Source organism: Trichogramma pretiosum, unplaced genomic scaffold (assembly GCF_000599845.2).
Source record: "Trichogramma pretiosum strain Unisexual culture from Peru unplaced genomic scaffold, Tpre_2.0 scaffold59, whole genome shotgun sequence".
Classification (NCBI taxonomy): domain Eukaryota; kingdom Metazoa; phylum Arthropoda; class Insecta; order Hymenoptera; family Trichogrammatidae; genus Trichogramma; species Trichogramma pretiosum.
In genome coordinates, this window is record NW_019641668.1 from 321,478 (window position 1) to 349,048 (window position 27,571).

General features: G+C 42.3%; 4 protein-coding genes across 6 annotated transcripts; 3 read left to right on the forward strand and 1 right to left on the reverse strand.

The window, feature by feature from the left end:
- Nucleotides 1-402: 402 nt before the first annotated feature.
- LOC106654650 (putative inorganic phosphate cotransporter) lies at nt 403-9,965 on the forward strand. Of its 2 annotated transcripts, none has more exons than XM_014374608.2 (7): nt 403-1,060; nt 1,945-2,378; nt 2,466-2,550; nt 2,919-3,024; nt 3,091-3,397; nt 3,484-3,858; nt 9,333-9,965. In XM_014374608.2, the coding sequence occupies exons 1-7, from the start codon at nt 1,051-1,053 to the stop codon at nt 9,570-9,572; spliced, it is 1,557 nt and encodes a 518-aa protein (XP_014230094.1). In that variant the 5' UTR covers nt 403-1,050; the 3' UTR covers nt 9,573-9,965. The 2 variants fall into 2 exon arrangements, with proteins under 2 accessions (XP_014230094.1, XP_023316121.1); XM_023460353.1 differs by lacking the exon at nt 9,333-9,965 and adding an exon at nt 3,953-4,072.
- Nucleotides 9,966-10,114: 149 nt separating this feature from the next.
- LOC106654506 lies at nt 10,115-10,963 on the forward strand. Its single transcript, XM_014374425.2, has 3 exons — nt 10,115-10,435; nt 10,506-10,823; nt 10,892-10,963. Exons 1-3 carry the CDS (start codon nt 10,115-10,117, stop codon nt 10,928-10,930), a joined length of 678 nt encoding a protein of 225 aa, XP_014229911.1. The 3' UTR covers nt 10,931-10,963.
- Nucleotides 10,964-10,971: 8 nt separating this feature from the next.
- On the reverse strand, nt 10,972-18,533 carry LOC106654607. Of its 2 annotated transcripts, XM_014374543.2 has the most exons (11): nt 18,066-18,533; nt 17,584-17,757; nt 17,302-17,499; nt 17,096-17,215; nt 16,569-16,686; nt 16,372-16,495; nt 16,123-16,258; nt 15,726-15,923; nt 14,561-14,940; nt 14,286-14,482; nt 10,972-13,669 (listed from the first exon to the last, which is right to left on the reverse strand). In XM_014374543.2, the coding sequence occupies exons 1-11, from the start codon at nt 18,079-18,081 to the stop codon at nt 13,363-13,365; spliced, it is 1,968 nt and encodes a 655-aa protein (XP_014230029.1). In that variant the 5' UTR covers nt 18,082-18,533; the 3' UTR covers nt 10,972-13,362. The 2 variants fall into 2 exon arrangements, with proteins under 2 accessions (XP_014230029.1, XP_014230030.1); XM_014374544.2 differs by lacking the exon at nt 15,726-15,923 and having other exon boundaries at nt 18,066-18,532.
- A 4,916-nt stretch (nt 18,534-23,449) lies between these two features.
- Nucleotides 23,450-26,501, forward strand: LOC106654703 (flavin-containing monooxygenase FMO GS-OX-like 4). The gene is made up of 4 exons (XM_014374692.2): nt 23,450-24,128; nt 24,275-24,416; nt 24,495-25,232; nt 25,420-26,501. Exons 1-4 carry the CDS (start codon nt 23,920-23,922, stop codon nt 25,633-25,635), a joined length of 1,305 nt encoding a protein of 434 aa, XP_014230178.1. The 5' UTR covers nt 23,450-23,919; the 3' UTR covers nt 25,636-26,501.
- The last annotated feature ends 1,070 nt before the right edge of the window (nt 26,502-27,571 follow it).

Consider the following 27,571-nt stretch of genomic DNA (forward strand, 5'->3'; position numbering starts at 1 on the left):
TCGAATATCTCGCGGAGAGCCGATCATCAAAAAATTAGAGAACGTTGCGCAATGTAATCGACACAGATCGTTCAGTGTGTACTTGTACTTTTTGGCATTCGAGTTATATGGCGGACAATAAAAAAATTATGTATGAATTAGCGCGCGCGATCACGAGCTTTTTATCAAATTCCATAAATTCTTCGCTTTTTTATCATCGAGGCTTATCAGCTCGCAAAGCTCCCGCTCGACGTACTATGTACTCTCCATCCTTTTGTCGGAAGCTTTCACTATAAGCGCCTCGATGATTTACACGCGCGGCTCTACGTATTATACAAGTACAAATGACATGTGTACTATGAGCGACGTGCGACGCGCGGTGCAACAGCAGCAGCAGTATGTCACCGCACGGCTGCGGGACACTCTTTTCGTCGTCGTCGTCGTCGTCGTCGTCGTCATAGACGAGAGAGGCTAGTAGTAGCTCGTATATAACTCATCCGTAATCGACGCGGCGCGCGCAAAAGTGCGTGATATCTATAGTACAGTGCCGATCTTGCAGTGCCGATTTTTTTCATCGAGCGCTGTCACAAGAGCCCGCCCGCTTCGAGATCGCGCAGAGGCAGCCCCGACCAAGGCCGTGATCGCCGCCGCATCGAAATAAACTTTTGTCTCTCGTCAAAGGCCGCTTTGTTTAGACGATTTATAAAATATAGCGATTCATAAGCTCGCAGGAGAGTTTCGAGAAGATAGCGCGCGGTGTATAGCGTACAGTAGCTCGATTTGCCGATCGCAGCAGCCGTGCATGTGCGCCACGCGGCTCCTCCGTATCCACCGCGTTTCGTTATATAGGTGCGGAAAAGAAAAAAAGAGGCTCTTTCTTGGCCTCAACATCTCTACTCTCTGTGTACCCTGTGCTGTGCTGTGTGTGCGTGTGTAAGTGAATAATACGTCGACGGTCGATCTCGTCGTCGCCGAGCGCGGCGGTTCGATTTTCTTGGCAGCGAGTCGTTTGTTGACAAAGAGAGAGAGACAAGCGGCGCCCCTCTAGCCACCAGACCAACGAGACACAAAATGACGAAAGGTGAGTGGACCACTGCAGTTACGATTCTACACGAACATAATAGTGCGCTTCGGCCTGTGACGCTGCAGTGATCGAGCAAAGCTTCAAACTTTTTTCTCATATTTTTCAACGCAAAATCGGACGAATTACGTGGAAAAAGTGCAGTGTTAAACGTGTGTAAGTGTGTATGTGTGTGCGTAGATAATGCGTGGCTCGAAAGTTTGCGACGATCGGACGTCGAGTTGATGAAATTACGAGCGGAGCGGGCCGCGCGCGCTTCTCACTAAATTGACCGATTACGCGCTCGCGCGGCAATTGAAACAATGATCCGTGTTCCTCTCTCTCTATCTCTCGATTGCAACGTGCCTCGTAATCGTACTTGCACTTACCCTTGAAATATTGCATCGGATCGCTCGTGTGAATTTATTTCTCATGCGTATGCGAGAGAGAGAGAAAATTTCGCTTGCGTGATGTTGTAGGTGAATCGAGAAGAGACAAAAAAAAAGTTGGAGCACAACAACAGTAGCAGCAGCAGCAGTAGCAGCAACACGTGTGATGTTTTTCTATCGCGTGGGCCAAAAATAGCGGATTTATAATAAGAACTTGGTGTGCGCGCGCGAGAGCGAGAACGATGTATAGATATAGATGCTTTGTTGACATTATGTCATTTTGATAACCGTAAAGGCATAATAATAGCGTCCAAGCACCATACGAGAGAGATTGTAAATCTTTTTTTAAATAGAGCTTAATGTTATACCATCGGCTTATCTTTTTAAATCAAACAAGAGTGGTACGCGATCAATGACAAGATTGTGCACGATTACGCGCTTAGCTAAAGCTATACTCGATCATTTCATTACATATTTCTTGCAAGTTACGCGAATTTTCACATGAATGATCCGCAGGCAAAGAATGGATATCCTGCCGGGACGTGCTCTGGCTCATGGTCTTCTGGGGCTTCGGCATCAACTACATGCTGCGCAACAATCTCAATCTCGCCATCGTGACGATGGTCGTGCCCCGGGAAAAGTCCGTCGCCGCCACCGAGTGCGGAAGCGGCAACTCGACGTCTACACTCCAAGCAGCAGCAACAGAACAGCAACAGCCGGGACAATACCCCTGGAACGAGTACCAGCAGAGCATGGCCCTCGGCGCCTACTACTGGCTGCATTGGCTGCTGCAGCTGCCGGGCGGCCTGCTCGCGAGGCGCTACGGCACCAAAATGATCTTCGGCCTTGGCAATGTGCTCGTGGCCGTGCTCGGCTTCGCCTTGCCCTACGCCACCCACTACAGCCTCGGCGCTCTCGTTGCCGTTCGCGCGCTACAGGGCTTGATTTCCGTTAGTACATCGCGTATTCATTTATTTTTTATACTTTTCATATTTATGCAATTATTGAAAGGTTTCTTCTATTTTTGGAACCTAAAGGGTGTAGTGTGGCCATCGATGCACGACATGACGGCCAAGTGGATTCCGCCGAATGAGCGAAGCCGATTTGTCAGCTCTTATTTAGGTAAGAACATTTTCACGTTTTTAGCGTATTTTTATCGTAATATCGTCCCATTATTTCGTTGTTTATTATATCACTTTGTTTAATGACACCGAAGCAATCGAATTTTTGACGTATTCTTTTGTGCAAGCCCTAACTTAGCGACGAAATTTTTGTAGAAAAATAGTTATATAGCGTCTTTGTAAAAAAGCTTCCCGTGAACTTTCAGCTTTGTTATTGACAATATAAAAAAAAAATTGGCTATTAACCATGGGACTATTTTGGATAAGAGACGTGTTTGGTACAGTGCAAAAACAAAGCGCAAAAAATGAATTCATTAAATACGGCCGCATAGACACACGCGAACGGGTGAAAATCTGTATGTGCCGCAGGTAGCTCGGTAGGCGCGGCCGTCACCTATCCGCTCTGCGCCACCATCATTAGCAATTACAACTGGGAGGCCGTTTTCCACATAACTTCGCTCATCGGTATCGTTTGGTGAGTTCATTAGATAATATCATCGAATGAAAGAGAAATTTTGAATCCGAATTCGTGCGTATATAGGTACGTGTTTTGGCTGTTTCTCGTGTACGACTCGCCCCAGCAGCATCCGCGAATATTGGAAAGCGAGAAGAACTACATCTGCAAGAGTTTGGCCGCCAACGATCCGGAAATGGACGAGGACGACTACAAAGCCGAGACCGAGGAGCCGAAGGGGGCGAACAAGCGGGTACCCTGGCGAGCCATCATGACGTCCGGCCCGTTCTGGGTGACGATCGTCGCCCACTGGGGTGGCGTCTGGGGCTTCATCACCTTCATGACTCAAGCGCCCTCGTACTTCAAATACGTCCACGGCTGGAACATCAGAGATGTATACGCATTGAACTCGATCGAAAAACGTTGCTCTTCCAGATACGTAGCTTCGGACTCATGTCGCTGCTGCTTTCTTTGTTGCAGACGGGACTGCTGTCGGGCTCTCCCCACGTGGCCCGCATGATATTCTCCTACCTGTTCTCGATGCTGGCCGACTGGCTGCTGCGCACCAAACGCATGACCCTCACGGGCGTGCGCAAACTGGCCAACCTGGTGTGCGCCGGGGGCCAGGCACTGCTCACCCTCGGCCTGAGCTTCAGCGGCTGCGAGCCCGTCTACGCGGCCGTCCTCATGATCGCCGGCACCGCCATCAACGGGGCCGTCTCCTCGGGCACGATACCGGCCTTCGTCGATCTCAGTCCCAACTACGCCAGTGTGCTCTTCGGCATCAACAATCTGATCACGTCGCCGTCTGGATTCTTGTCGCCGCTCGTCGTCGGCATACTCACCAACGATAACGTAAGCCTCTTTCGAGTCAAACTCAAAGTACATTAACTATAAACCGTTTAAATTTAATAAAAAAGTTATCGAATCAATTAAAATTAAATTAAAGGATCACCGTAGGAATCGACACTTACTATGCAAATTCACGAAAAATGGGAAAGGTATTAAACTAAATCGAAAAATTTGATTTGATTTTTTTACCTTTATTTTCTTAAATAGTACTGTGAAAATTGACAAAATTTAATGATGCTAGACATTAAAAAGTTATAGAAATATGCTCGACGAAATCACGAGCTTTGGCTTGTAGCCGCCAAGCAAATACGCCATGAATCTTCGTTACTTAGTTTGCTGATGATCATCTCACAGCAGAGAATCGGCAGTCGGTAGCGTGTCAGTTCCAAGAAAGAATCCAAAACCCATCGTCGACAAAATTTTTTTATAACAATCTCGGTCAACTGTGCAGTACATGCATCCCTGACCTCCTCGGGAATGTACCAATAATCTTCCGAATAATCCGTGTCCATGACCTCGCGGTAATTTGTGTATGAAAATACTTTTTCCGCTTCTTTGGGTTGTAATCGGACCAAGTCGTAGAGCGACAAACTCGAATTGAAAATCCACTCTTTCGCTTCTGACTCGAAATCCTCGTCGTCATACCAATTTGTGTCAAGATCAGCCATCTTTTCGAACATTCCGTTTTTAGAAAATGATTTCATGATTGTCACGGCGTCGTTTCGATTCAGTTCGTATCCTCTTTTCTCTAAACGTTCAACGATAACCATAGCTTTAGACGCTTGTCCCATCGCAAACAAATTCCCGAATTCACCGTCCCGGTCAAATACTTTGCCAAAGTAACTCTCGGTGGGGAAAACAAAATTAGACAGATCAGCGCCACGATCCAAAAGTACATCGACCGTCTCCGGCAAATGACTCGCTACAGCTAATTGCAGCGGTGTTCGGCCCAAATTGTCAAGGGCATCGATCTGCAAAGTTTGATGTTTTTCGTCGATGATCTCGAAAAACATGTTCACCAAATCATCGTCTTCATCTCTGGTGCAAACGAGGTGCAGAGGAGTCAATCCTTTCAAGTTGAGCAACTTTGGATCGGCATCATTTCTCAGCAGCAATTCGACCACTTTTGAGTTTCGCATAAATGAGTTGTGAGCTAAAGCCAGGTGTAGCGGCGAGTCACCTGTTTCTTGCCAGATGCAATTAGGATCCTGGCCAGCCTCCAGAAATTTTTCGACGACGTCCGAACAACCAAACCTGCAGGCCACATGAAAATGTGACAGACCAGACTCGTCGGCGTAATTCACGTCGAATCTGTTGTATATTTCGAAAAGTGTAACGGCGTCGAGGCTATGAAAAACGTTTTTAGACACCCAGTGCAGTGCCGTTGTGCGGTTCACCAACGGCTGTCCGTTTTCATCAATTTCGGTTTTGTCCTTGTGACCGGCCCTGGTCAGAAATTGGATGATTGAACATTGTCCACGAATGGGGTTGTGTTTGTTCTTTACATCTTCTATAATAAGCCAATCAATTTCTTCAGGCCGAAAGATTTCATGGAAATCGGGAAGTTGGCCTTTCCAATGTCTACACAAGAATCTAATGCGATCAAAAAATTTATCCCGCTCATCTTCGACTTCCCAATTGACCAGTTCACGTATGCTCTTCAATTCATTAGAAAATTCAGCATCATTATAATCGTTAGGCGAGGGTATCCACATTGTTCTGCACACTCACGCACAAAAACAGTACTAACAATCACTAAGAAATCAAGTCACTAACAAATATTTTTCGACTACAGTCGATGCGATGATACTCTTTTGTTTACGCTACGGCCTCGTAACATGTACTGAATTGCGAACTCGCTGTGTGGCTGAGCGACTGCGGCGCTGTACTGCCAACAGTGCCCGCACGTGCACGCCTCCCTCTAAACACAGCATAACGAAGCACATACACGTACACGCAAAGAAATGTAAGAGACTTGCGTCCGTCACAGTGGTAACGGACTAATATATCGGGCATTCTGGCGAAAGAACGGGTAACCTAGTAACTCGTTCATGCGGATGTCACTGATCCTTAGTATTAAATAGTTAAAACGTTATTAACACCAAATTTTCCATGCGAGGCGCCGTATTAGTTCGTCATAGATATGGGAATATGCCGGATATAATCGGACTTTCCATAAAAATTCAAATTTTTAATTTTTACCTTGTATGAGTTGCCCGCGCGAAAGTAACCAGTTCCATTATTAGTCAGAATGATTCTAGCCATTCGTCGTTGGCACACTAACAAACGATAATGACCCTTTTTTGAGTTCAAATTTCTTCGTCACCGCATGCATCTACGACTTGAGCGCTCGCTACTAGAATTTACTAATATAAGCCGGAAAGTATCTGCGAGGGACTGAATCGAAAATTTCACTCGATTAAGGTCAGTTATTGAAATCCTTTATATTTGTTGGAGCTTGGACGGTCTTTGCGAAGAAAAATTAAATTAAAAAAAAAGTAATTTTGCATTTTTTGGACTCTAAAAAGTGATACAAAATAAAATAATAATAGTACAATCATTATTTCAGCTTAAGCTCCAATAACAATTAAATAGCATTTAAAGAAAATGAAAAGTTCAGCGATATTTACAGTAGTTTTTGAGATATCTTGCTCAATCCTGACTTTCAATGACTTGGAATATGAATTCACGTACAAAATTTTAGGAGTGTTTTCTTGAAAGTAGGAGCATTTGAAAATGAAAAAAAAATTCATTTTTTGATCGATCTGAATAAGAACCTCATCTTAAACAAACTCACAAATAAGCTGAAAAGTATTAACACAGAATCTACATAGAAAAATACATTCTGATTTCTTTAAATTTATTTATTTAAATAATACAGGGAATCTACAACATTAAAGGTCACCAAATATTGAAAAAATACTAAAAATATGTTCATGAATTTTGGCCTGCAGCAGCCAAGCAAATATGATACAAATCTTTGTTCATTAGTGGCTCGATGATCATTTGACAGCATAGAATCGGAAGTCTATAGTGCGTCAGCTCCAAGAAATATTCCAACGCCCATTGTCGGAAAAATCTTCTCATTATAATCTCGCTCAAGTGCGCAGCACAAGCATCCCTGGGCCCTTCGGGCAAGGAATAATAATCTTTCGTTTTCGCGATCTTAAAGCGGTCCGAATAAGTGACTAGTTTCTCCGCCTCTTCGTGTCGCAATCGGACTAGGTCGTAGAGTGACAAACTCGGAGTAACCATGAGCTTTTTCGCTTTTCTTGCAAACTTCTTATTTTTATACCAACGTTCGTCAGTATTCGTCGAAAACTCAAAAAAGGCTCCATCATCAGCGAAATATTTCATAATGGTCAGGGCGTCATTTCGATCCAATTTATATCCTCTTTTCTCTAGACGTTCGACGATGATTAGAGCTTCACAGGCAATTTCAATTATCGATTCAGCTGGATAATCATATAGCCAGCCTTTATAGTACTCGCCATAGTAGCTCTCAGTGGGGAAAACGAAGCTGGACAGATCAGCGCCACGATCCAAGAGTGAATCAACCATGTCTGGCAAAATATTTGCTACGGCTAATTGTAGCGGTGTCCGACCCAACTCGTCCCGGGCATCAATCTGCACCGTTAGATGTTGCTTGTCGACGATCTTGAAGAATAGACCCGCCATGTTGTCATTATTATATCTTTCCTTCTTGCAAATAATGTGCAGGGGGGTCAGTCCATCTTCGTTAACTGAATTCGGGTCAGCGCCACTTCTCAGCAGCAATTTGGCAATCCCCTTGTGGCTGCTGTCCAGAGCCAAGTGTAGCGGTGAATCATCTGTTTCTGGCGCAATGACATTAGGATCCTGTCCGAGTTTGAGAAATTTCTTGACAACCTTGTCACACCCACACCGGCAGGCAGCGTGAAAATGAGTGTATCCTAATTCATCGATGTAGTTCGCGTCGAACTTGTTGTATATTTTAAAAAGATTATGTACAAAATCGCTGTCTCGATCTTTAGCCTCTTCATGAATTGGCGTACTGCGATGCAGCAAAGGCCTACCGTCTTCATCGACTTCGGGCTTGTCCTTGTACCCGCTCTTGATCACAAAGTCAATGAGTAAATTTGTCTCGTGTCTGTCATCAGAATTGATAGACTCCGTGAGAAGCCAATCAATTTGTGCTGGTCGAAAAATCTCCTCGAATTTAGGAAGCTGGCCCCTCCAATTTCTAATTAAGAACAGAAAGCGATCAAAAAATTTAGATCGCTCTGTTTCGACATCCCAATTGAAAATGTTACGTATACTCTTCAGTTCATTTAAAAAGTCTTTGTCATTGGTACGTATACGAGGAGTTCTGAAGAAACCGATATGTTCGTTAGTTTGATCGTGACCGTTGGACTCGGACTCGGACCCGGACAAAGAAGAAGACGAAGAAGATGGAGATGAAGAAGTAGAAGACATCTTTTTGCACACTCATGCACAAACACAGTCACTAACGATATGTAATATTTCACTTCTTTTCGTGAGAATCACTAGCGGCAATCAATGCGATGATATTTCTTTGTTCGTACCCCGCTGTCGCGAGTCGCAACGTGAACTAAACTGAGACACGACTCGACATATGCAGCTCGTAACTGCCAACATGCGCGCCACCGCCTTCACGTCTTTACAACATAATATAAACAGGCCCGTACTCGCGCGGATTTACGTCCGTTACCGCTGTGATGATGTGTTATTGCGCATCACTTACTGGGCCGCAATGATCTTTAGAATGCAAAGATGAAAACTAATATCAATAAAATGTAATTGAAAAAAACCAACATTCAAAATCGAGAACAGTTGAATAAAATTACAAAATGAAAATTTAACCAAAGAAAAGGACTATGAAGTTTCACTTTTGCCGGTTAAATTCTCTAAAATGCATTATACATGAATTGGCATCAGAAACTTTAGAGTCTTTTTGAAATGATGTCCACATGAGTCAGTCCTTCTGCATTGACTAAAGTTGGCTTGGTCCCACTTCTCAGCAGCCATTCAGCGATCTTCCTGCGGCCAAAGATCATATAGCCAAGTGTAGCGCGGTGAATCGCCTGTTTTTGTCACGAAGATATTGGGATCCTGACCGAGTTGTAAGAATTTCTCGACGACGTCGGCACAGCCAAATTGGCAGACCACGTGGAAATGTGTCAATAGTTTCGTCGATGTAATTCACATCGTACTTGTATATTTGAAAAAGCTTTTTATACGAATCACACGTACGAAGGAATGGACTGTACGAAACATTTTGCACACTCACACACGGTGTACAATATCATAAAATATTTTTCAATAATTTTCCGATCGCTTTAGCGCCTGGCACCGTGTTACTATGATATTATTTGGCATTTTTGCACTTTTAATAATTGATATTTGAGTTAAATCATTTTATTCATTCGTTGCTAATCAAGACCATATGAAACGAATAAACGTATTTTTTTTTGCAGCAAACCATCGGTCAGTGGCGCTTGGTGTTTTTGGTCTCGGCGGCGAATCTAGCCGTCAGTTGCGTCGTCCATCTGATCTGGGGAACCTCGGAGGAGCAGCCGTGGAACAATTACGCGAGGGAAAAGCGAAGGATCAAAGACGCGGAAAGCGCCAGTCCCGCCGAGACGAAGGAATTCATCGAGGCCAAATCCGACGAGGAAGACGATAAAGCTAAAGGGGAAGTTAAGGCCGAGCAGTGAGCCGAGCGTGATCGATCGCTATTAAGAATTCTTATCCATTCCAATTAAATTAATTATGTATTATCTACGTAAAAAATGTAAAGACCCAATTATCGTTTCGTAATGTACGTGCGTGACTTACGAGGAACGAAGTATTACAGAAGCTTAGTCGTAAGTTTATATAGGTCCATAAAAATCGTACAATTGAATGATTCTACGTTACTATCTAATTCTATCAATGCAAAAAGTGCCAAAAGTAATGTAAATATTTTTATATTGTACAGACGCTCGAGTTCGATTTTTCAAAAATGAACCAGCGTTGAGTATATAATTTTGATTATTGTTATAAAATTTATATCTATTTATACGGCAACCGATCCATTGAAAATGTTTCGCTTGCTTCATTTAAAAAAAGGAATAAAATAAATACTATTTCGAAAGAAAAATCTAACGAGCATGAATTAATTTAACCTTGAAAACGAATCGTCTATAACCAACGGTGCAAAATAACACGAGTCACAAAGTTACCTCGTCACCCCGCATCGAGCAGCCGCGATCGTTTTATGGAATGCGGCGAGCACGCGAACTGCTACAAGCGCTACGAGTGCATAGTCAACAAGCTGAAACGGGAAATCCGCAAAGCCGACGAGTTTCTGAAAAAGTGCGACAAGTGCGACAAGCAGCGACCGATCGTGCATCGCTTAACCAACGAGGAGAAGCGCCGAATCGTCAACAAGCTGAAATGCGCCTCGCAGGACTGCTGTTTCCTCGTCGAGGAGCTGAGGATGCACAGGGCCGAGGTGAAGTACCTGACCGGCGCCTATGAGAAATTGATCTTCAAGTACAACGAGATGCTGACGCGCCAGAGATGCTTGCTGCAACAGGTGAGTTTATCGGCGTTTTTCATTGTCGCGCGTCGTGCTGCCGATACGAGGGCCGATTTTCTGGTTCCAGATAGAAAATTTGTACGATCACGCGAAGACGCAGATGCAGTGCGAGGTCAAATCCTTTCAAGCCGAGGAGGCTCAATCGGCCGAGAGACTTTGGGAATTCCGAGAGGTTCAAAAGCAAGAGAACGAAGCCCTGGAAAAGATTTTCGATAGGCTAGTCTCCAAGTACAACGCCATCGTGGACGAGTGTCAAAAGAGCAAAGTGTGCCCGAGCAAATGCGTCGAGGAAGACCAGAGGGACAAGCAGCTTTTCTGCGTCGTGACGCAGTCGATCAAGCAAGCCTTCGACTTGCGAGCGCAAATAGAGAATAAGCCTTGCGACGTGAGTTGGGCTATTACACTTTTTTCTAAACTTAAAATAAGCCTGTACAGCGTCAATTGTGTTTTCAGTTTTTCCATTACGCTCTTGCCGGCAGTTCGAACGTCTAGAAATTTTCGGGGGAGCAATAAAACAGAACAGCGCACAGATCTCGGATCAAACAGCTTTATTACTTTTCCACGCTTTACGTCGTGTAAGTTTTTTCTTGCATTACTACGTAATAGTATCAGAAGATAAAATCGTGACTTGGAGTTACGTATATTATATACTTCGTGTATATGGTACTTTAACAGCAATATATTCTGTTTTAAAAATTATGCATGTATGCTTTTTCGGTAGATATATAATTCTCTATTACTAAAAATAGCCAGACTATACGGAATCGCAGATCCAAGCGCATTTAATATATGTTTTTTTTGTAATCATTATTAAGCTCACTCCGTTATAAGCGTCGATTCTCGGGACGATACGAAATCATCTCTCTCTCTCTCTTACTCACTTCCATTCAAATGCAAGGTACATTTCGTCGGTATACATATAATATATTGTTTGGACCGTATACGAGCCGCAGATTGATTCAAAGTGACAACAATTTGTTTCTGGTACTTATATATTCTATACGCAACGGTAACTTGATTATAGTGCGAGTATCGAATTTGATTATTACTTTTGAGACGGAGTTAAGAGGAATATGACATTATTGTGACCCAAGCAATCTGAGGCTAAAAAGACTAGATTGGCGCAATTACAAGATCCTAAGTTCGGTGCATTATGATTATAATAATCTCAGTTTGATTTTATCGATTAACTTATGAATTTTATGTATGCTCAATAGAGCACGGAATCTTTGGAGCTTGCGGTGCGTTCGTCTACATCATATCGTGGAGGCGTCGACGCCTCCATGGATTATTTTAGATTTGAACGTTCCCATCACTACGACCTCGCCGAGCTTAATTTTCAAAATAACATAATCATGCAAATTATAGTACATTGCGCACCAAAGTCAGTAAAAAAGAATGGTAACAACGAGTTTGACAAACGTGTCATCAAAAGACTTCTTTTTTACTTTTTTAAATGCGTGCGCAATTTTTTCATGAATCCCCCAGCAAAAGGCGATATTATTTACCATGTAGTCTAAAGCCGAATGCTGGGGTAGCATTAAAAAACATTACATATGACAAAAGCGAACAAGGCATATAATTACAATAATACACTTAACGTAGATAAATTATCCTATGGTAACCAAGCGATTTACAGCGTAACAGTTTTTCTATAAAGCATTCAATCATAATTATCAATTTCAAAGTGCCAAGATTTGGCATCAGCAGAGCTTTAAAATCTAGAAAATACATATTATAAAGAATCAATCAATAATTATTCGAATAAATATAATGATATCTATAGCATTAAAAGTAGCGAGTTCATTTGATATTTTTTATCACATTCTACGACCTGATTGAACAATGAGCGGAAAGCGAGGTTTAATTCTTACTAAAAAAAATTATGTTTCCTTAAAATTCATTTATAACGCTCAACTTTTGATTCACGGCATGTTAAGGTCGTTTTGTTTATTTTTGTATCTACATAAACCTTATACTACTAGATTAAAATTACAGGAGAGTCTGTGGTATTTCGGCACCAGTTTAAATACTGAAGGACGTATTTAGTTTTATGCAATATATATAATTATTATGCGCGGTAATGAAAGCGAGTATAATTCAAGTTTTTTGATCATGTATGCAAATTGATTTTTAAAAGCATAGTAATAGTTCATTTATGAATCATTTGCGTGTCAATGACAATGATAATAGCAATAGTATTATTAATATATATAAAGACAAATATTCTAATACTTAAAACTATTACAAACAACAACAAACGATTTACAAAGCATTTTCCAATATTTATAAAAGTATAAAAAAGAATCTCAAAAGTCTACTTAAATCCTTGGAAAACGTCCGATAAGATAAAAGTGTAAAATTTTATTTTACCACGTACTTTTCACTTTCTTAATTGTAAGTTTGAACTATACTGACACACGCACACACACTTTCAACAAGTGGAAAGAAATTTTATGACCTACGTAATAATAGAACAGCACAGCTGTCTAACATCTGTTGTTTACTTTTCTTTTATCTTAATTTATCGTCAAGTTTTAATTTTGCATTGGATTCAAGCTGACGTTATTTTTTGAACATTAAAATTTATTACTTTACTATCATTTTGCATCTGCTATACTTCCACATTTTTTTTATACTTAAAATTGAGTTTTTCGTTTTTTCCTTTTCTTTTTTTTTTGTTTAAATAATTCATTAAATTATGACGCACGTAAAAAGTACATTAAATATCGATAAAACCTAAAATACTTTAAACATGTGAAATAAATATGCGATGAGAATTTTCCAGATCTTGGTTTTTCTACAATTTAAGGTCAAAATAAAAGTGTAAGATATTTTATTTTGATTACATAATCGAACCACTGAAACGCGAAAAAAAGATAATGTGTCGAACGCAACGAGTGACTTCGGTTTTTTTTTTAAATTTACTTCCTCATTGGCGAAGGTGGGTCCATGGCGCTTATCATGGCTTTGACGACGCTGGCGGCGGCGAGCGAGGCGTAAGGCTGCCATTCCTTGCCGCGCGAGCCGTCCTTGTAATCGGCGATGCCACGCACAACGGCGAAACTGTCGCGGCAATTGCCGAGTATGCTGTCGACCACTGCGTCCATCTCGGCGTCGAAGGCCAGGCAGCCGAAGCGGCTGGCGAATTTCTGCCTGAGCTGGTCGTCGCGAGAAATCCGACGACCCGATGCGATGGGCGCCAAGTGAATCTGCGGGCAGCCGTCGCTCCTGTGTGCCGAATAAAAGTGATTATAAAATGAGAGAGAGAAAAAAAGAGAGTGAAACTTTTTATCACGGAAATAGATATTTTTTCATCACTCTGAGTTATGATTCACTCGCACACATGTGTTATTTTGGGTTACGCGACGACTATTCCGACCGAGAGCATTATGATCGAGTATTTATCTCGCTATTAAGAGATGATGAATATTAACGAGTGACTCTCGCGGGCAAAAAATCTAAATAAGCAATAGCGCGAGTCGTCGTCGGCTCGCGATCGAAGCTCGGCGCATAAATTTAGCAATGAACGGCACACCGATCGATACGAAAATCGGCTAATTCGAGCCCATTGACTCACGTATATTATACACACGCGAGACGACACTTTTACGTCTTCGAACTCCTCCTCGTTTAAAATTCACGATATTAAACTTCCTGTCGCGCGCAATGCGACATACTTTTTTTTCTACCCATTTAAACGAGGAAATGACATAAACTCGTTTAAGCTCTATTAAGTTGTATTATTTAGTTGAAGCAACAGCAGCAGCAGCACGGCACACGTTTTATAAATACCCATATGTGGAACGGTGAATCTTACTTTGATGCGAATAATATCTCTAAGTACCTGGCGTAAGCGGCGTCATCTTTAGGCGCGCTCGGATGCGATACCTCGATAACGTCCTGCTCGCCGATGTTCATGTAGAGCTTGTCCGACTCGGCGGGCGGAGCCTCGAAATTGTGCTCCGACTCGTTGATCAGATTTTTCAAGCCCTCGCGCATGTAATTCTGCCACGGTGGACTGAAGCCTTCGTCCAGATTCGCCTGTAATTGAATATGCAGTGATTTGCAATAAGACAATTTTTATCGTCTAAAAATAAAGCGTCGATTGGCAATCCTTACCTGTTTCTTCATCTCGGAGGCGATGTTCTGCAGAGACAAATTGGTCGGGCTATACTCCTTAGTGTCGAAGATACAGCCGCCCGAGGACAGAACCCTCGCGTCCTCGCAGTACATGTAGACGACCTTGTTGTGGGTGCGAATGGGATAGGAGACGACTACGTCACCGAGGCGCACGTGTCGCTTGTAATCCGTGTAATGGGGTACGCCACCGCCCACGCCCACCAAAAATACATAGTCGACTTTTTGGAAGGTCCCGAGGAGTCGGGTCGTGGTGTTGCCGGCGGCGGTCATGGCCTCGCGGGTATGCCCGACCGTAGGCAGTTTCGTGCACACGATTCGGTGCGCGCCGATGTCGCCCAGCGTGTAGACGTTTGATTCGCCTGTAAAAAAGATGATACGGAGTTTCGTTAGTTCGGTAGTCACGTAAGTTAAGCGTACCCAACAAAACACAAAGACACGATTCGGCTCGATGATTTTTCCAACACCTTCTGTTTTTTGTTGTGCCGTATAGATGCTTAGCGAACACTTAGAATGAAAATATTTTGTGCCATTGTTTCCATGATTATGCGAGATTATTATTTTTTTTCTCGCGATTCAACAAAAGCCGAGAAAGAGAGACTTGACCCAAATCGCGCGCATGTGTCTCGCGAACAGTAGTGATGAGCAATTTATAAATAAAAATATTTTAACATTCCTCATGGGCTCGAATTAAGAGCTTTTTAAGTTATCATCATGTTTGTTGAGCAATCGATATTAAAGCGCGTGACAAAGTGTCAAAGCGCGACGTCAAAGTCTCTCTCTCTCTCGCTTCTTATTGTTTTTACGCTCGCGCGCACATATTGTATAAATACATGTGACAGACCAGAAAATGTGTGTAATCTTAGAAAGACGATGAAAAAGCTGTTATGACAAAGCTGTGTATATAATACGATGATGAGGGTCCCCGCAACATTTGAAGGCATATTGTGTTTCCATGATTTTTTTTAACGATTGTGTGTACAATGGGCATATTTAATGCTTTATAACGATGCGCGCACACATATATAGGTGGGTACAACACAGAGAGCAGCGGCGACATACGCAAGCGATGAGCAATACACATGTGCATATAATATCCTGAATGAATCGTTGCTACGCTCGCTCGGAGCGCAAACATTTTTTTTACCGAAACGAACACGTCGTCGTGGGTGTTTTGTCGTGGTAGTAGTAGTAGTAGTAGTAGTAGTAGTAGTAGTAGTAGTAGTAGTATTGGTAGTAGTGGAAGACGTGTTATCTAACTCTAGCGTATTGGAGTACACTAGTTGATTAGTAGGAGACGACGACGATGATGACGAGCTCGTATTATCGACGTCTTTCTCGCTTCCTGCACTCGTGCACACGCACATGCATCGTTATACAAGGAAAGAATCATGCAAATAACATGTGGATTAATTTAAAAAAATTATAATTAATTACTAACAGGTTGATATCGTTCATGCACGAAGAGGCATTATATTGATTGCTTCTTTTCTTATTCATAAAACGTTCACGCTTAGTGAATGATATTATATGCTACTACTCACCCACGGTAGTGTAACGCACAAACGTCTCTTTGTTTTCGATCATCGAGTCCACGGCGAGTTTTTCGCAGTACTGAGCCGTGATTATCGCTATGGTCGGCTGCTTCGCGCTAGACAGCTGAGGCATCTGTTTAACGACCTGTTGAACAGCGTAATTTAATGTGTAATTTTTTATTTATTATGAATGAGATAGCATCACCACGATGAGCGATTACAAACAGGAAGAATTTTTTTTCTCATTGCATTGCTCACCTTGATTTGGTTGTTTTTCTGCACTGCTCTGGTGTATGCACCTTTGTCCATGGCCATGACAAGACCATCTTTCTCAAGTTCAATGAGTTTTTTGGCAATTGCTTCAATATCCCAACCATGATCTCTGATGAGTGAAAAAAAATTAGCAATGTTTTCACTAATTTGATCAAAGAATGAATAATTTATTGTATACTCACTCAGCAAGATCTTGAGTGGTTAATGGATTTGGATAAGCGGACTCAATTAATTCTAAAACTTTCTCACGTGACAATTCTAATTTTTGTTCACCTTCTAATATAGTTTCATCTGTAGACACTGAAAGTTTAAGGTAATTATCATTAATTGATGTCATCATGCAATAGTTCACTTAAATGGATACTTTAAAAATTCTAATACTTTTTTGAATGCACGGTAGAAATTTAAATCAGTAAAAAATTTAATATTCTTCAAACATAACAATAGTGTTACTTAATTTGTAGTACAATGATTAGCATGCAAGTTAAGTAGGTGTACCATGAAACAGTCAAGCTATTTCACTGCCTGCACATATATAGGCATGACCTATTTAATTAAATTCAATTTCTGCAGGCTCTTGTTTAATCAATATTGTTATGGTAACTTTTTTTTAGAATCATGTTTATCTTATACATCATTCGCAAGCTAATATATCTAACAACAGCTCTGCATGGATATCTTTAAGATATAAAATAGTAAAAGTTCTTACCAGGTCTTACTGGGAATTCAATCGGTTCATCAATTTGCTTGAGTTCAATTTCTATACGGTCTATGCTTGTGTACTTATTCTGTACTAATTTCATAATTTTTTTGATAAAGCCAACATAATCTGGTAAACAAACATTATAAAAATATGACATGTAAAGTATTATCTTACCACAGATACTAATGAAAATATTATTTAATTTCAAATACCTCTGGGAAATTCAAGAGGACTGACAAGTTCTTTGAAAAAATCTTGCGCAACAGTAGCTCTATTTTCAGGCATTAAAGTATCTGGGAACCAGAAGAACAAAGTACGCTGCTCTTGGCTGTGAGTACCATTCTGGGCATCTACTAGAAATACTATAAACTTGAGTGATATTTGTGCTGGTTCGTTCTCATGATTGTCATCTGCAACAAATACAATAACAATTGTCAAAATGAAACACGTTGTCTGACAGACAAAATTATAAAATATAAAGCAGCAAAACTTACCAATCATCTGCTTGTTAATAATAATTCCCTTGTGATCGCCACCAGCAATGTGAATATCATCCTTATTGCCATTGAGAACAGGCTCTGCAGCCTGTCTCCTTCTCTCGATCATAATAGTCGTTGAATTGGCGGTTTTGCATTTCGGTGTCATAACAATTTGCTCGTGCATGGTTGCTGCAACAGTCCGATCGGAACAGGGACTTTGTTATTAGTTGAAATAAAATCGTGGAAATCCAAGAGAAATACCGCTCGGAGACAAAATCGATGAAAGAACGTCAACGTGAAACGACACGCTCGATCCCTCGAGACTAACGGAAAGTTCAACCGCCAACCCTAAGTTCATGCACCCCAACCCCTCTCTAAGCGCGGAGTTAGTCTCTTCCAAGCGTGTATATAGGTATGCGCGCGGTATAAATACGTATCCCCTTACGTAGTACTATAACGTACTATATAGAAGAAAATAGGGGCTGAATAAAACTCACCCGTGTCGCCGTTCATTTTGTCGTGTTCGGTTTGTTTTTCGCGCAAATTTTAATACAACACTTTTTCAAAATAAAAGTAACAACAGTCACTGCACGTCGCACAGCACTGCACACAGCTCTCACAGCGTAAACAACAACACGAGACTGCACACTATCTGACGTATACTACCGCGGCAGCGGCGGGTAACGCCCGCTGCTGTGTTTTCCCCGTGTGTACTATATATTTTTTTTATTTTCCCGCACCCACAAGCACCCGTGTGTGCGTTGTATCGCAGAGCCACGCGACGCCGCACAAGCGCGTTTCGCACACGGCACGACGAAGAGGATGGAAGCAGCAGCTGAAACTTTCTGCGCGCAGCACAATTCACGCCAGAGATAAGCGAGCGACTGCCAAACGGAGCAGAAAACGCGTTGTAGCATGCATGTGCCGCTGACGCCGCCGCGGCGAGTAGGTAGCAGTGGCGGCGGCGGCTCGAGCGCGCAAATTTCCCCTCCAGTTCGTGCACAACACAATAAATACGGTAGTCCGCGTTGTGTTATATAGGTATTAGCGGGCCCCGACGCTTTTTTGCGCTCGAGAGAGAGAAGACTCCAGACGGTTTTATAATAATATCACATTGTGTATAATATTCTGACTCACATCAGTAGCCAACTGCGCTTTTGTTAATTTTCTTGTATATTTACACGCAGCGATGCGCGCGCTTACGTTCGAGCGCAGTGCAATTTCGCATGCAGATGTGTTCGCGCGCGATGATGAGTCGCTTAGAAGCGCAGCTCCTTGTGCTATACGTTTTCTCGTCGATTACTCATTATTATCATTTTCACGACTGACTTCTTTTTCCCCGAAAGTATAATTCTTGCGCTCGGAATCGCTTTTTTTTCTTTACTTTTTGCAGCCAAGCATGGCACACGTGTCGTTTGTCAATTGAACTTGACACTCGCGCGTAAAGTAAGATTAATATAGTATAACGTGTGGACGTAAGATTAAAATTTCGATAAGGCGAGATTTTTATACCGATAAAATTAAAAGCCATCGATAAACGATAGCGATTGTTCGTACATGTAATTGTGATTTTGCTCACTCATACTCTCTGATCGTCGCCTCGAACAATTATTGTATAGCTTTGAATTCGTTTCCTCGACGAGTTATTCGAGCTCTCGCTCACTCGAGTCGCAGAGAGAGATGAAACAAAGTATACGTATATATATCGGCAATTGCGAGACACAGCTCTCGCTTTAATATTATATATCTGCGATCGTCGCCCGTCAACGGGTTATACAATAAATACTGTACAGACACGGGATCGTTGATCCGAGAATTGAACTCGACGAACGAACGACGACGACGATGGGTAAGATTCGCTCGCGCGCGTCACGTATTTGTTACATTCGTGCCGATGACGACGACGACGACGCTGATAAATTGAAATTGACACGAGCCGACGACGGGGGCCGGCGATTTCCTCTCGAATTTTCTCTCATCTGCTGTTGCTCGCCGTTGCAATGAGTCATATTTTTGCGAGCTCGAATACATGTATTTACGTTGACCGCGCGACGCACGAGACGATAAGTCGACGTTTTTTCTCTTTTTACGAGTGTCGAGTTTTCGTCAACAATTGCCCCGCGCACAGCACGCGCACGCATTTTTCATCGTTCATGGTAGTACATGTGAGCTGCAGAATCCAATGTTACAATATTATGCGGTCACCGCCGCTCATAACACGCAGACGTCCGACGATGATCGGCTTCGTGTTCATGCCTACGTGCGTATGTGACGATATTGCAACATAGTAAACGTTTACCGATGTATAAGTCACGCGTAATATTAGCGAGCCTAATTGTAATTTTGCACGACGAGCAAGAAACTATAATCTAATCACGTAGTACACGAAAAAGAATTTATTTTTATTTCACCGATTTCATGCGCCTGCAACTAGAAAATATTTACTACTCGTATGTATACCGATCCAGCGAATCGCCGATCGAACTTGTTTTTATTTTTATTTTCGCCATCGAAGCAGCGCTCGTTAGATCGAGAGATGTCTGGAGCGCGAATTTTTGTAATTCCCCCGCGATAAAAATAAAATAATGAACTTTCATTGACCCGCTGCTGCTGCAACACGTAGCAGCACACATCGTCGTATGTGTACAATAGTGCGAATTGCGAGACTCTGCAAACGATTAAACAAACAAACGATTACGATGTAATTATCCGTGACTGGTATGTGTGTACTTTATCCTTGGCATCGCTCTGCGAGTCCTTGATTTTCTCGAAGATCGAGGATTCGACCTTAATCGCGCGAGGCGACTGAATTACACTGCACATCTGTGTACTTACATGCAATTATTATTATAGTCGCACGGCTCCTGCAAGAAACGTCACACGTTGCGCGCCGACAAATTTCCGCGAGTTGACGCAATAAACCGGACTCCTTGCGAGAATCGTCAACTACTATACTTCTTCTTTTTCATTTTCTTCGCTACAATCGGTTTTTTTAATGCAAAAAAAAGAAAAGACGATTCGTTACCCACACACGTCCAATTTGTATAATTTACTCTTGCCCGACGCGGAATCACGAAAAAGTTATAAAAATAGAAACTCTTTCCACGAGTATAACTCTTATACGTATTAGTAAATCTCGACCGTATAGAAAACGTTGCGCGTTTTGCGAAGCTTTAAACGTACGCTACGGGCATGAATAAAAGCCGGGCCTAAGAATATTAGCCTACTTTATTATAGCGCGCGCGCGCGAAGCGGAAGGCGCCCACACACACACGCGGGAAAGTGTCTGCGAACCTGAATCCTAATGACCCGCACAAATGAAAACTTGCACTCACGTACACCCAGCTATAATATAGGCTAGGCGATGATAGACTCTTGCTTTCGTGTTTTTATCCCATTTCCTCGCGCGCCGGGGCAGCGATGAGAAAATCGATAGATACTTATGTGCTCTTGTTATCGCTCGTGTTATAGAGCTTGGAGCTCGCACGCGCGGCGAGAGCAGCGGCTATTGTTGTTTTTCAATCACTATCTTGTAAGTTGAAAATTAAAAAAAAAAATTTAAAAAAAAAGACACAGTGACGTACTGCACATTACTATACTCGCATGTGCATAATCATAACGCTGTTATTCGAATCGTGCGCGAGATAGTTCCAGCAAGTAGCGGCCGATGCAGAGGTTTGCTTTTTCAACGACTTCTTCGAAAACTGGGTTATCATCAAACTTTATATATTGGGGCAATAATGAAAGAATTTCGTAAGAGTAGTCGCTGCGGCCGATGTTGTAACGTCCGACGCAATCCATTACGAGAGATAATAAAGCTCTTTATGATGTCCGAAAAGATGAGCGAGAAGGAAGCTTCCTATGTGCGAGATGATTTAATGTATTACGAGAGAGTTTGTCGAGCCGATTATTGTCTCTCGCACTCTATACAAGGCGACGAGATAGGCCAGTTTTAACCGACTTCGACTGCCCCCTTTGGCAAATAAGTTTTGAAGATATATTTACGAGACACCACTACGTAAAAACATCGTGCAGAAAATGACTCGCGTCGAGCACGGCTTTTTTCGTAAATGCAGCAACTGCATCGTATATATACGAGGTATACGCATCGAGATGTGTAATTAAAAAGCTGCCGAGTAAGCTCATTGTACGTAATGTACTCGAGGCAGACTGTATATAACTCGTCGCGAGGGCGTTGGTCGCACTCGAGATTTGCCCTACTTGTACTTTCCCACTCACACACACACATGCGCACACGTGCACGCACATGCAAGCCTCTTTGATAGCGTATATAGTATCTAGCCCCGAGCTTTCGGACAGTGCACCCAGGCTGCGATTCAAAAGAAGCTTTATACGCTCTGTCGCGAGAGCGCCTGCACGTATATAACCACCTGGCTACGTGTGCACACATGTCTGCGCGTACGTGTGTGCGTGACTTTTATTAAGCCTTTGCCCGCGACGTTATATACTGCGTCTGGGATCGTGAGTTTTTCTTTTCTTTCGAATAAACGCCGAGCCAGCGACGAAAGCTCGCGAGCTTTTAATTGCGAGCAGCCCTTGCCAAAAGAAACGCGATGTATGTATTTTTAGGCAGGGCAATTGCCAAGAGTCATTGACTTTTCGTGCAAAACACCTTTCGTATGTGTGTATATCGTAGCACGCGTGTGTGTATATAATATCTATCTCGCGACTAAGAAAGCACGTGTGTATAATAATATTCCTTGAAACCGAGTCACGTTTGTTTGCAAACAAAACTTTCACGGTGCGGATAGTTATGAGCGAAGCTCGAGTAATAAAAAAATCGGTAAAGATCGGCTCGAACCGGTATTGCGCCGGGTATACTCGTCTCGTCGGCGGCTGCTTACGCTATCAACTTCGCGCGCTGCCACTTTCGCATATTATTGCTCTTCTCTTGACGATTTTTTTTTATCGAGCCAATTCGAGTTAAAAATCCCCATTCTCTCTTTCTCTCGTTCGAAGATTATGATTCCGACGCGACGCCGTTGTTGTTGTTTTTTAAGAGGGGCTGCTTATTGCGGCTGGTGCACGCGCGCACCGCACACGCATGATGCAAAATCTGAAATTTCTTTCGAAGCTCGTGCACGCACGCGAAAATCGATTGATTTGTTACATCAGGCACTCAGCGAGTCACGAGCGAGCTACTTACTTACTTACTTACTTGCGATCGTCTCGCGGCGCTCCATATTCGGACTGCGCCGACTGTGTTGTGAATTTTTGTCTGCAATTATAATCTCGATCGCTACCACTAGATATTGTATATTTGGCCAAAACAAATAATCACGAATCGTAAGAATACAATTTGATATAATTGTAACCGGGTATATGAATCGATATATTGTGCTGGCCCCAAGGGCAACGCGATTATTTCGATTGAAGTGAAAAAAAAACGAATTTTCGTTACTTCAATTTATGTATACTTTTGAAGTTCATTGGACGAAAAAAAACCCGGTATGTTTTTGATACAGCTGGTGATAAGCGGATGGCACACGTGAATTAATATATAATACATGATATAAGCCCATCTGTTCCCACGTGTTGGCGGAAAAATTAAAAAAAGAAGATGATTTGTCACTGTATTATCGCGTTATTTTATAATAGTTTTATCGGTCGGTGACAAAATATCATCATCGCGCTCCATGTAGCGCAGCGTGCGCGAGATTACAAAAAACCAACGCAGTTGGAAAGAGATACTTTTCCTTCACTTCGATCGCGATACATATACAAGTGTATAAAATAAGTATGTATAATCGACGAGAGCACAGCAGCAGCAGCAAACTTCGAATCTGGAGGGGCGGCGCACGCGGGGGCACTTTCAAGCATATACGTACATTTAATTTATAATATGTATAAGCTGCACACGTTCGGTTATGAGCCACAGTTCGACATCGCTACTGGAAGCTTCAACTTGATCAAGCGAGAGCCGCGAAAGAGACGGAGATTATCTCTGCAGTTATATAGTACAGACGCGGAAAAGTTTTATACACGCACATACAGCAGCACGACGAGTCGTCATAATCGTAATCGAGTCGCATTTTTCGTTCGCGGATCAGCTGCCAGACTTTTCTTTTTCGATTGCATAGCGAGCGACGTCTGCTCGTCTCTTCGAGAAAATCTCTCATTCACGTTTTTGCGGAACTACGAGTGCGTTGGCAATAGATAGCTGTTGCAGTAAGACGAGCTGAAACTCGACTTTTCTCGATAAATCGGCAACTATCGGCAAATATCGGAAGAAAATCTAAATTTGCCTGTCATTTCCACTGCGAATCGCAACGAGGAAATTTATAAATAGAAATCAGTGAAATTCGAAAGAAAATAAAAAATCCGAAAAAAATGCCAAGCGGAAAAATGCGCGTAGCCGTGATCGGGGGTGGAGTCGCGGGCCTCGTAGTGGCTCGTCACGTCGTCGCCCGACCGGAGCTTTACGACGTGTGCCTGTTCGAGCAGACGGACAAGATCGGCGGCACCTGGGTCTACACCGACGAGACCGAGCTCGATCGCAACGGCCTTCCCGTGCACAGCAGCATGTACAAAAATCTCAGGTATGCTGCAGTTTGTAATTAAATTGATTTGCGTAACGCGCGCGCGGTTTAACTGGTTTTTTCCCGCGCGCTGCTGTGCCCACTCGATACTTTCGATTCGCACGTTTTACGCGGGTAATAATTACATACGTGTTTGTGGGTTGCAGAACGAACTTGCCGAAGGAAATAATGCAGATACCGGATTTTCCATTCGCCGAGAAGAAAGGCCCGTCCTTCGTTCACCACAGCGTCATACGCCAGTACCTCGAGGATTACGCTCAGCACTTTAAACTCTATCCTCATGTAAAAGTCTGTACATAAAACTTTTAATTTTTCTCTCTCTATCTCTAGACGATTAATTAAATGTCTCTATTGTTGTTTTTGCAGCTCAACCACTTGATCGAGCACGTGGAACCGGAGAAGCTCGCCAACGGCCAAGTTATCTGGCAGGTGAGCTACCTCGACCTGGCGACGCGCATCCGCGAGCGTCGTACCTTCGACGCGGTCTTCCTCTGCAACGGCCACTACACCGTCGGAAACGTGCCCGAGATCGAGGGCATCGAGAGCTTCCCGGGCAGCAAGATCCACAGCCATCAGTACCGCCAGCCCGAGCAGTACGCCGGCAAGTCGGTCTGCATCCTGGGCGCCTCGTGGTCCGGCATCGACATCTGCCTCGAGGTGCACAAGCACGCCCGACGCGTCTACATCTCGCACAATCTCGCCCAGGAGCTCGACGTCAAGATCGCCTCGAACGTCGACGAGAGGCCGGGTATCGAGCGATGCGACGGCTCGACCTTCTACTTCCGGGACGGATCGAGCGCCCAAGTGGACGTGCTGATCTACTGCACGGGCTATCACTTCACCTATCCGTTCCTGTCGGACAAGGTGAGGCTGAGCACCGAGGACAATCACGTGGAGCCGATCTACAAGCACCTCGTGCACATGGACTGGCCGAGCCTCTTCTTCATGGGTCTGCCGGCCATCGTCATACCCTTCCCGATGTTCCACGTGCAGGCGCAGTTCCTGCTGGCGGTGCTGGAGGGCCGAGCCCGGCTGCCTCCGCGCGAGCTCATGTACCAGGAGTACGAGGCCGAGAAGCAGAGTCTGCTCAAGGAGGGTGTCGCGGTGAGTTACAATAGTGGTGGTACATTTCCATCGGATTTCGTGTATCTTATCGCGCGCGTCGTACACGCGACACGACCATCTGTAAGATAGCGCGCGCGAGCCATGACTTTGACATTTTTCGTGTAATGTGTCATTTGGCCCGATGACAACAGTTCACTCACAATCTATTTTTCCTCGTGTGCTGCAGCTGAGGCACATCAACAAGATGTGCAAACGCCAGTGGGCCTACTACGACGAGATTGCCAAGGCCGCCGGCTGTCCGGCCTTCAAGCCGGTCGTGCGCAAGATCTACGAGCACTGCAACAAGATGCGCGACATGGACTTCACCACCTACAAGAACTACATGTACAGAATCGTCGACGACGAGAACTTCGAGGTGGCTCCCTGTAAGGGTCTTTGTTAGGGTCTACGCCCCCAACATCGAGAGAGAGAGAGAGCTAAAAATCTGCATAATATTACACGTTACTTTTAAGCATTTATCTATAAGTACTTGTAAATGATAGTTAATATTCCTCGCCATTGAAATGCATTTAATTTTTTTTTTGTATATTGTATATTTCAACTTTTGTACTCTCGAGTCTTGCATCAATAACACATCAATTATTTGTAATGATATTATTAATATTTTCCTCAATAAAAATGAGCTCGATCGCAGAAAACGTACGCGCCGCATTGAATATAAGCTTTGTAAAATTTTTTTATCGCGTTGACCCACAAAAATACGAACGGGAGACGAAAATCGTAAATGTGCAGTGCGCGCAATCGTCCGAGATAATATAACTAGCCGATCGAGCCGCTATCAAAAATTATTAATTTACATGAGAAAAAAAGCCTCGATTCAATTTTTTATTAAACATAATAGTTGATGTCTGCTGATCGACTTTACTTGTTCTACAATTGATAAAAAAAACAACCGTACGATGTATGTACAAACGACTAATTCATTTCGTGTCTACCAAGTTTTCAGTCCTTACAAATGTTTGTTTATTAATTTTAAATAAATTTTATAACCACAGATTATTATAGTTTAACCAATTTGAAGGATAGTGCGTTAATTCATCTTGTTCATGTACGTAGTTTTTCAATACAATGTACTGCCACTTCAATCTTGACTATTACAAGTTTCGTAGGTATTTTCTGATGATACGTAAATTATTTTTAATCAGTCAAACGTATCCACCTACAAAATTCTGTAAGAACTAAATATAATATAAATAAATCGACTGTATTCATTTTTCAGAGGATATCAAAGTTAGTGTAATTTGAAAATCTTCCAACGGGTTTTTCTGAAAATTACCTAGAATGTTCTGTCTTGAAAAAATTACTTTAAAATTTTACAATTTACTTCAACTTTCAATTTTGTTAATGAACTATTCATCTATTACATTTAAAAGTCTCAAAATAAAATTAAGCACTTGACTGATCGAAATTATTTGATGCTTTATCAATTATAAAATAAAAATTGAGTCTGAAAATAATCGAGGGAATTCCCCATTGCAAACAGCATTCTTATATCTACAAACTGGAATAAAGCTGTCAACGAAGGTTGATATCAATGAATATCATATGATATTAAAAAAAACAATTTTCCACAAAAAATTTCTGAACTGCCTTCAGGATGCTTTAATCATGCACAGCAAACCATAGCTCAGTAGTTCTCTTTTTGAAAAGATCTTATCCAAAAAATGTATAATTTTTTTTATAAATTCATGATGTAGGTAACACAGTCACTTTTTATGATATTTACTTACATGCATGCCAATATTTTCTTATATATTACCAATTTATAACCATTCAAGTGGTACCTCATATTCATTACAATAATTAATAGTCTTGTAGATTAAAATTAAAAACAGAAATTAAAGTAATACAAAAAATTCTAAAGAAACTAATGAAGTAAATATTTTAAAAATGTATTTATATGAATACGATAAATTTGCACCATTTGACAATATCAGATATTAAGAAACACTGCAATTATATGCAACACAAGCTTCAGCCTGTAACCGCTATGAAAATACTACATAAATCTTTGTTTATTAGCTGGTTAATGATCATTTCACAGTATAGAATTGGCAGTCGATAGTGCGTCAGCTCCAAGAAAGAATCCAATGCCCATAGACGACAAAATCTTATAATAATTTCCCTCAGGTGAGCAGCACAAGCCAGTCTGGGTCCTTCATCGATCTCAAAATAATCTTCATACATAAACCGGTAGTATTCCGTATATGTAAATATTTTTTCCGCGTTTTTGGGTTGTAATTGGACCACGTCGTAGAGTGAAAGGCTCGAATTCATCATCCATTTTTTCGTTTCAATTATGAACTCGTCATCGTACA

Bases quoted from the DNA above. Each gene is read 5' to 3' on its own strand.
- LOC106654607 (XM_014374543.2), bottom strand. The intron at 17,500-17,583 runs GTAAGTTTTGCT...TATTTGTTGCAG, and splicing joins TATTAACAAGCAGATGATTG to ATGACAATCATGAGAACGAA. The intron at 15,924-16,122 runs GTGAGTAGTAGC...GCACGAGTGCAG, and splicing joins TGTGCGTTACACTACCGTGG to GAAGCGAGAAAGACGTCGAT.
- LOC106654506 (XM_014374425.2), top strand. From the start codon at position 10,115: ATGGAATGCGGCGAGCACGCGAACTGCTACAAGCGCTACGAGTGCATA. The intron at 10,436-10,505 runs GTGAGTTTATCG...TTCTGGTTCCAG, and splicing joins AGAGATGCTTGCTGCAACAG to ATAGAAAATTTGTACGATCA. The intron at 10,824-10,891 runs GTGAGTTGGGCT...TTGTGTTTTCAG, and splicing joins TAGAGAATAAGCCTTGCGAC to TTTTTCCATTACGCTCTTGC.
- LOC106654650 (XM_014374608.2), top strand. The intron at 2,379-2,465 runs GTTAGTACATCG...TGGAACCTAAAG, and splicing joins CGCTACAGGGCTTGATTTCC to GGTGTAGTGTGGCCATCGAT. The intron at 2,551-2,918 runs GTAAGAACATTT...TATGTGCCGCAG, and splicing joins ATTTGTCAGCTCTTATTTAG to GTAGCTCGGTAGGCGCGGCC.
- LOC106654703 (XM_014374692.2), top strand. From the start codon at position 23,920: ATGCCAAGCGGAAAAATGCGCGTAGCCGTGATCGGGGGTGGAGTCGCG. The intron at 24,129-24,274 runs GTATGCTGCAGT...TGTGGGTTGCAG, and splicing joins AGCATGTACAAAAATCTCAG to AACGAACTTGCCGAAGGAAA. The intron at 24,417-24,494 runs GTCTGTACATAA...TTGTTTTTGCAG, and splicing joins AACTCTATCCTCATGTAAAA to CTCAACCACTTGATCGAGCA.